At 41.8% G+C, this 9368-nt stretch overlaps 1 protein-coding gene across 5 annotated transcripts in view; it reads right to left on the reverse strand.

The window, feature by feature from the left end:
• Window positions 1–3311: 3311 nt before the first annotated feature.
• MAST2 (microtubule associated serine/threonine kinase 2) overlaps window positions 3312–9368 on the reverse strand; it is a 162574-nt gene continuing 156517 nt past the window's right edge. For all 5 annotated transcript variants that reach the window (XM_015421982.1, XM_015421981.1, XM_015421980.1 and 2 more), the window contains 3 exons: window positions 8805–8941; window positions 8452–8633; window positions 3312–7458 (listed from right to left, as the gene is read on the reverse strand). In XM_015421982.1, coding sequence (XP_015277468.1) covers window positions 5366–7458; window positions 8452–8633; window positions 8805–8941 — 2412 coding nt within the window. In that variant the 3' untranslated portion in view covers window positions 3312–5365. The remainder of the gene's footprint in view (window positions 7459–8451; window positions 8634–8804; window positions 8942–9368) is intronic.

Below are 9368 nucleotides of genomic sequence, written 5' to 3' on the forward strand. Positions count from 1 at the left end.
CTGTGCTCTTAAGAGGAGTCCTTGAAAGAGCTCTCTCAGCCCCACCTACCTCACAGGGTGTCTGTTTTTAAATGGTAAGCCGATCTGCATGAACAAAATGGGGGAGGGGATTCAGATCAGAGTCCTTTTAAAATTTCCTTTTGCTGTGTGCAGCCCAGAGAGAACATTGGCCTAATATGTTAACGAGCTGTGCTGTCAGGGTTTGACCTAATATGCTAATGAGTTCCTGGTGTTGGGTGTGGCCTATTATGCTAATTAGTTCCTGCTGGGCTTTTTCTACAAAAAGAGCCCTGAACAACAAATCTGATTCAGTGTGCAGCAGGGGTAAAAAAGGTTGTAGTAAAGGAGTTAAAAATAGTATGCCTTTATTTAAGTTTATTGTGCAGCTGTATTTGCAATACTGTTTATAATTCAGAGTACCTTCCTTATGAGGAAAACTAAAAAATGGAGCTCTTCAGCTTAAAAAGACAAATAAAGGGGAAGGGGTGAGCAAGGCTTACAGCATTATGCAAGGCATGGAAAAAGCAGCGCAATTATGTTTTTCTTCGTAACACCAGAACCCAGGGTCACTCAGTGAAAATGACTGACCAGAGGTTCACAACAAAGTACACAACACAACCAATGTATAGACTCTGCTACCACCATGGGGAAAACAAGTCAACAGTAGACTGTATATCTGAGTTGTATACCAGTGGTAGGCAGAAATCCAGGATGGCCTTTTTCCTAGGTTGCTAGAGTGTATTTATTGTTAAGCCACCCTGTGATGAAACAATAGATTCCACGAACTATTGAATACCGATAAGGATTTGCCAAAGGATAAGTTACCACACATAACATTTGCACCCAGCCTTAAAAAGCAACAATGTGCCCACTGTGGTAACTCACAACTTGGCAAGTGATGAACTACTGTATTTACCCCAAAGAAAGGCAACCCTCAATGTAAGATGACCTCCATGTAATTTTTCCAACCCCCCCACTGTTTTACTTGATATAACTGAAACTTGTATGCAAATGTAAGATGGCCCTCCTGGGAAAAAGCAGTCTTGCATTAGAATAGATACCTTATATCCATCCATTAGGTTGAAGCAAAGTAAGATTGTCCTAAATCATTCAGCATAAGTACATGAAAACACATAGGGTTATTGCAACATTTTACAGGAAAACATCTAAGCATGGAGTGAAGGAAAGTAATTCAATCATGAGATGCACACTGGTTTAAGTAAAAAAATGAAGTGTATTTCAGAGTAGTATTTGAACATCAACATGCAGGTACAACATGAATAAAAATTATTGCACCTCTATTATGTGGCAACTGTTCAAGTTTCTAATAACACATCCCACATTATCCTTTCCGCTAGCCGGGTGCTGGCTTGCACCAGCGAGAATAAAACCCAGGTTGAAAGCTGTGTTCCCAGCTTCCAGAACAACAGAAGAAACAAAAATACAATGTAAACACACACACACACACCCTTGTAAAATCACCCTTGTAAAATCATTTACTAGAAGTACAGCATCATCCTTCACGTCCAGTAAGACAAAACCAGAGAAAGACTTCACCTTCCTTTCACAGAAGAAAAAAGAAGCAAAATTCCAAATCACACCTTAATTCAGTGCTAATGAGGAAGAAAATCTTCAGGTCATATCCTCTTATCCTGCACTCCTTGGTGAGTATTGTTTTTGTAGCACAATGAGCACCAAAAGGTCTTGGAAATCCTTCCCCAGGAGTGGTTTTTAGCAACATGAGAACCTAATATTTACACTAAATATTAATTTGGTGGTTTCAGATGCACCATTTAATAATGTGCAATATTGTTGAGGAATAAATCAATTGGGTATCAAAATTTTAAAGGTTGCATGAAGCAAAAGAAACGGTGAATTACAAACAGTCACCCAAACTAAAAAAAGATAGAAAAGCAAAATGCTTACATGGCTACGTGTATCTCATAACCTACACAATTCTCTGACCATTCTCATTTACTGTTAAAATGAGATTTTTTATGCTAGCTGGATGAGCAGTATGTTTAGAGTGGATTCCATTCAGACTTGAAAAACTTATACTAACTCCTATCCCCGCATGCTAACATCACTTTCACTTTACCCTTTTATACCACCTCCTGAGAGACTCAATGTCTGTCAGTTCTTAAGATCTAATTTCTGCCTTTGGAAACATCATGATTGTCAGATTTCCCCCCCAAAATATATCATTTTAAATTTCCAAACAATGTCTTTTATTATCATGGGGTTTGGAAGAATTTTTTAAAACCCAGTAATTCTATGAAAGAGGCCTCTAATTGTAGAAATACTGAGTTGGGGTGAAGAACAATGGGTTCCAGATGTATTAACAATGACAGAGCCTTCCCGCTAAGTACAATGGGAAGAAGCATATTAAAAAAGGTGTCATTTAAGTGGCACCTGTAATTAGGGTTGCCAAATCCAAATAAAGTTACCTGGAGGAGTTCCGCGCCGTCCCAGGAGTGACGTCATCGCGTTGGCACGTTGGGGGCGGGGCCACTAGGATTCGAGGGAAAACCATAGAGTTTTCCTTCAAATCATAGAATGTCCCGCCCCCAACGTGGCCAGCGTGATGATGTCACCTCTGGGTGACATCATCACGCTGGGGATGTGTGCCGGAAGGGGGTGGAGTTCCCCCCGGGGCCCGATTTGCTGGTGTCAGGTAACAGGCCTCTCGGGCGGGGGTTTACCCGCCCCCCGGGGGGACTTGGCAAGCCTACCTATAATATACACAAGGTGACCCAATATATTTTATTTGGCTAAACTAGAGATACAAACCTTTGACCCCTTTATGTGTACAAATGGTGTACATATGTTTGAAGCAATATTATGTATTCCCAGAGCTCAAATTGATATAATGTAAGTAATAACATTTAACATTTTACCGTATTCAAATTAATGTGTATTTCTAAGTAGCCCTGGTATCGGCCCATATGAGCCACAGCAATTCCTTTCTCTGAAATTTAACAGTGTACTGATACCCCAATTGCCTTTGTCTCAAGGGTAATGCAGCAAAAGCTGGTAAGACACAGATCTGGCTGGACGGAAGGAAGCTTAATGTTTTATTTAACACTCCCATGCTCAAAGTGAGAGTTTCTGTGCTGGTGGTAGAACAAAGGACATTAGCATATCACATAATAAAATAACAGTGGAAAATTGTTTGGTACTGAAGCTTCAAGTTGCTATAGGAGAAAGCCAACTGACCTCAATTTACAGAATTGTTACTTGAAGGCACACCTCATTCCATTTTACTTTCTCTCTCGCAGACATACACCCAGTAAATAGTGGTTACTGTAACACCCCCCCCCCCAAAAAAAAGTTGGTCCAGAACAGCAGCCAAAGAACTGGGTATAGAGTAAACCAGGAAAAAGGAACCTCAGGGAAGAAACTGGGCAATAAACAGACACTTGAAATGTGATTACCATGAATTATGTTCGTAAGAAGATGTTCCTATTGAAAAAGTACATAAGGAGAAATGGTGCAGGAAGAGCCTTTATATCAGAACACATGGCCGTATAATGAAACTACACTGTAATTAACTACAGTGGTTGCCCTGGGGAGCTATTAAAGTCACCATATGATCACCTTCCTATCTATGCAGATCAGCAAACTTCACAAATAATTACTTTCTCAGCTTACACATACAGATGTATTCCATTAGGCCAGGCTGCAAGTTAAATTCCCAAGACTTTGAGGTTTATGGAAGTTGCCAATTTTCCCCATAAGCAGTAATTAGATTCAATAAGTAATGGAGTTACACTACTGCAGTTATTGTTTAGCTGTGCATTTACCCTTGCATTATTATAGTGCTAGCTGGTTTAAAAGGGGGGGGGACACACACTCCAGAGTGTGCCAGCTTTCACTGAACATTCAAAAGCAATCAAAATATTACTTTAAAATGTAAGCATTTTGTAAAAGTAGTAAATGGACTAAACTGTGGAGAGGGATCTGGGTTCATATTTTTAGAGTTCACCTGTGCAGTCTAGGGATTATTTTACTGAATGCCTTGGGAAAGTGTCGCTGAAGATAACGGGACTATTTTACTTATGTGTCCACCTTCTCCTGATGAATCAGTGAAAATTAATTCCCACTGTCAGTCAAATCAGAACATTTGCTGCATATTGATTGTTTTTATAACAATGTAGGCACATTAGGCGGGATTGGGTAGAGGTTGCAAAAGCTCACTTCCTCCAGCAAGACCTCGGACCAGGCTAGGACGCTACTTGTCACTAAAGGGCCAACCTAGACAAGATACTGGGAGAACCATCACTGGATCTTCTGAGTGTTTTCCATTGGTAAGCACCTGTGAGGCCCAACTTGTATGAGGGCTGTAGCAGTGCATGTGTTAAACCTTTGCCTGACTTCAGATGCCTAGTTGGCGTTCCTGTTGGCCCTGCTGGGGAAATATGCAGGTGACATGTAGGCCTACGATGGAGTAAACAGCATCTCCAAGGAGACTGGGGAAATGGCATGGTGGGAAAAGGTTACAATCCACACACACCCTTCTTCTGAATCAGAAGGCCCACCAGCTCTTTGCCAATCAAAAAGGCTTGGGAGGTAACAAAGCACCCCTGGCACCTTGTCTACTTTCACACCAGCAGTTACAGTAACTGAAGCATCCACAATCTCTTTTTAGTTTATTGCCTAGACTGATCAAAGGTGATAAGGCAACAAGCATTAAAATTCTAGAAAGACAGAGCATCAGCCTTCTTTTAGATCTGCATAAAAAATAATACAAAAAGTAATGGAAGAGTGCTTTTGTTTTTCTGGCATTTCAACTGAAAAAAGTTTTTTTAGCTTATTTTTTTAAAGAATACTGTCCTACTGCACAAGCTGGCACATGAAGTTACTGTTTTAAATAGGCAGAAAAATCTACAATATGCAAGAGGAAAAAAAGTGTGATGTAGCATAAGAATTTCAGATGATTCAGCCATCAGAATGTATTTCTTCATCTCTGCCAATATAAAGGAATTATCTAAAATTTTGGAATCAAGGACTAAAATTCAAAATTGGTCATGTGGCATTATTCAAGTGAGCTGCCTTATTTTTCAAATGTTGTTCTCTGGAATTTTGAAGGCAATGCAGAATATTCAAGGAGGAAAAGAATAGGATGCTTCAATATTAGGGCACAATAAAAAAACTGGTGGGAAGTTTGGAAACTATTTTGTAATTTGTTTAAAGACAGCCTGTGAAGAGGCATCAAATGGCAAATGCTGTGTACAAAAATAGAATTGCAAGAATGAAAAAGGCAAGAGTGTGAAAAACATAGCTACAAAAAAATAGATGTACAGGTTTTCTGCTTTATATTTGTGTTCTACTAATGCTGTCTTTGTTGCAGAATGTGGAGATGCTGTTATGTTTTCTTCACAACACTGCTTTCTGACAACAGGATGTCTCTTGCTTGAGACTCATCTCCAGCCACTTTGATTTTGTCAGGCAATGGAGCAGTCTCCTTTTTAGGGCTCAGGCTTCTCTCTGGTCCCAAAGACACTTTCACGTTCTGCTCAGTAATGCCATGTAGCTGATTTTCAGGTAGAGGTGCCTGCCACATATTTTCCAACGTTTCAGGAGCCAAAAAAACTTGCTTTTCTTTCATTCCCACTGCATTCATTGGTTCCCAAGACACTGCTAAGCTTTCTGAGTCTATGGAGGAACCACACATTTTACTGAAACCACATGTGCTGAAAGCTTTGGCTATTTCTGGCCTTGAACTTTCCTCTGTCTCCTGCATTCCTTGCTTCGACACACACTCTTCTCCGTAAAACAGTTCCTCCTGAGGGAAGTCTTCTCTTGTTTTTTGTAATACCCATGAACCAGATATGCTGAAATTTACTGTGTCCAATATACCTTTTTCTCCCATTTCTAAGTGGCCTGGCCAAACTACTTTTCTATTTTCCATTGCGGCATCAAGTGTGGGAATTGGAACACTTGAGGGACATCTCAGACTCCAGTTTTTATTGCTTCCCTGATTTATGTGTTTTGAAACTGCCTCAACAGAAGACAACTCGGGCTGTTCTTCAAAATTAGGAGACTTTTGTGTAGAAGTCTTGCTATTTGTTGCCAGATCTGGAATACTGATGCTATTCTTGGTAGACTGGAGCTTCTGTTTCTGACATACATCTTTGCAGTCCATTTGGCTTACTAGTGGAAGAGAGCTTATGCCAGTTGTGCAAGAAGAACAAAGTGCTAACAAAGAATTAGTATCTTCAGACAATATGTAAGTGGTTTCTGAGGAATCAGATTCCTTCAAGTCATTTTTCCCAGTTGCCGACCCTGAGCAATCACCTTGACCAAGTTGTATGAGTCCCACAGGGAGGCACTTCACTTGCTTTGGACAGTCTGTGATTTTCTGGATAATCTGAGCTTCCTTTGAATCTTTAGTGTTTTCAAGACTGGTACTTTTTCGACAAACAAGTTTGGGGATATTTTCTTGTAGAGACCTTGCTGCTGTTCCAGATATTTCAGCTATTTCACAGTCACCAGATTGTTCTATAGGAGAAATTCCTACACAAAACTCAGATCCTGACTCATCTGTGACGGTCTGCAGTGACCTTGCAACATCTTTCGGTTGTTGCTGATTTGTCCCTTCCTGCAAATTTTCAGTTTTTGGTTCCTCAGGAAGAAAGGCATCATCTTCTATACTATCTTTGATTTTCAAATTGGAAGAATGCTTCCTTTGATCCTCAGTGAAAGGATCAGCAATGTGGTGTTCTTTGCTGAAGGTTGGCCTATCCAGTCTTTTCCCATCTTGACTATCTTCTGACCCTTCATCAGTTTCATCTTCAGAAGAATCTACCTCTGTAATGGCTTCCTGCTTTTGTAAGGATTCCCTTCTCTCCACCCTGTCTTGCCGAATGGTTCCCAGTTTCCTGGAAGAAGGTTTCTGCAGTGTCCCCTTTTCTGCAAGACCAACTTTACCCCCTATAGCTTCATTCACAGATTCCTGCCAACTTTGGAGACCAGGGTCTCTTTGGAGCATCTCCTTCTTGAATTCAGAATGGGAAATATCCAAACTGTGCTTGCGTGAAGAGCACAGCTTTTTTTCTGAGGTCAGAGAACAGGTCAGTTTCTCAGCTGACTGGACTCTCTTCAGCAGAGGGGATCTTGGTGGCTCAGCACTCTTCGGCCTTGAAATCTGTCTGACCAGAGGTGGGGAGGAGTGTAACTTTACAGGGAAACACTGCATGATATTTGAACTGCCAATTGAATGTCCTGGTAAAGGAGAAGGAGATCGCTGAGGTGAAGTGGACTGTGGGGTTGGTGAGGGAGTGTGAGCAAGCGGTGAAAGAGGAATGTTTCCTGCAGATTTACGTCTTGGGGATCGATATTGCCGTTGAAGCTTTGGTGCTAGCCCATGCAAGGAGCTAGGTCGGATATGTCCTGAGCTGGCAGGAGAGTTAGGAACACTAGAGCTGGGTGAACTACTTTGAGAAGAATTTCCACCTACTGCAAACAGTCAAAGGGGGGGGGGGAGAGACACTGAAAGTCAGGTATGTAAAGGCATTAGGAAATGCTGTCATATGTATGTACAATCAATTGGTTCACTAATGGGGTTTAAGTGGTTCACTAAGGGGGCCCATACTTCCAAACTCTACCTTCCAGAACCTACTTGCAAAGCAGTTCTATGCTACAATTATAATACCCCTATACAGATCTATGATGTGGCTTCATTTGCAAGACTATGTGCAGTTTTGGCCACCAGATCTCAAAAATGGCATCACTGAGCTGGAAAAAGTGCAGAAGAGTTCAACCAAGATGATTATGGGGTTGGAGCACCTAGCCTATGAGGAAAGGCTAAACAGTCTGGGATTTTTCAGTTTAGAAAAGAGACAATTAAGGATGTACATGTCAGAGGTTTATAAAATTATACACAAGCTAGGGAGAATGGACAGAGAAAACTCTCCCTCCCTCTCCCAGAATACTAGAGCTCGGGGGGACCCAATGAGTTGATGGGCAGTAGATTCCTCTTTACTAACTGAGTGATTAATGTGTGGAATTCGCTTCCAGAGGATGTAGTAATGGCCACAGGCATAGATAGCTTTAAAAGGGAGACAGATTCATGGAGGATAGGCTACTAGACATGGTGACTAAAGGGAATCTCCATGTTCAGAGGCAGTAATACCAATGCCAGGAGGCAACATCAGGGCCTTGGGCTCTATGCCCTGTTGTCGGCTCTCCAGAGTAACTGGCTAGCCATGGTGAGAGACAGGATGCTGCACTAGATGGAACTCTGGTCTGATCAAGCAGGGCTCTTCTTCTTATGAATCTGCAATATTCAAACTCTTTCATCTCCCTCAGTAAGGTCACAACTCACTGTTGGAACCCTGAACTGTTCTTAAGGTAGTCTTCTGCACTCTCCAGTTGGAGAAGACACTGCATTACTGATGGAATTGGTTAAAGGTCAGTCTCACCCTCCCTATTCCACATTTCCCCTTTTACCTGAATGCACAGACTCAGATCGGTAACTCTGTGTTGGTGAACGAGGGGAGAGATTGTGAGTAGGTGAACCTGGAACACTTTCCCCAGAGGACAGAGAACGGTTGAGTGAAGATAAACTCCTGCTGGTGTGCAGCAGAGAAGCCTGCTTGGTAATCTTCCTGAATAGAGAGCTCTTCTTCTTACTGGGAAGTGAAGGTGAGAACTGTTAGCATATATACAAACACAAATTTTACATAAGTTGCATCTCACTGGCTCAATAAAATTGGAGACACAAGAGCAACATTCAGCAACAGCAGCTTATATCCAGAAATTATTTCAGCACATTTCATTTTTCACAATTAATTATCTCTCACCTATCCTGACCGTCTTTTGTTTTGCTTTTCTTGTTCCTTCGAGCCATCTTGGATTTATAACTGGACCTTCGTGCAGGCCCTACTTTGATTGATGTGTTCTCAAAGGGCGTAGTTGATATGGATACCTTATTGCCACTCTGCCAATTGGAAGAAAAAAGTACTGTTTAATATTGCTGTGATGGATTGGCAAGGGTTAATGCCTAACAGAGTCTGAAAACCTTTGAGTGACAGTTCAAATGGAATTCTGTGGAGAGGGTCAGTTAAGAAATGAGAGTTGGGAACTGACAGTTGAAAAAGAGTTGGTGCCTGAGCCCAGCCTGGGTGAGGACCAGTCTGACTTGTAGCCTGACCAGTCTGATTGGCAACTGGAGCCCAGTGTGAGTAAGGACTCCTCAGAAGTTGAGCCTGAGTCCAGCGTGGTGAAAGATGACTTCAGAGTAGAGGACACTCAGGAATTCCAGTCAGATAATACTGAGTTGGCTGAAGTCAGGGAGCAAGTACCTCCGGAGTTACTCACGACTCCCCCAGATTCCCCCCCCCCCCCTCCCCGAAAGAAGAAGGGCA

This window comes from Gekko japonicus, unplaced genomic scaffold (genome assembly GCF_001447785.1).
Source record: "Gekko japonicus isolate JY-2015 unplaced genomic scaffold, Gekko_japonicus_V1.1 scaffold75, whole genome shotgun sequence".
Classification (NCBI taxonomy): domain Eukaryota; kingdom Metazoa; phylum Chordata; class Lepidosauria; order Squamata; family Gekkonidae; genus Gekko; species Gekko japonicus.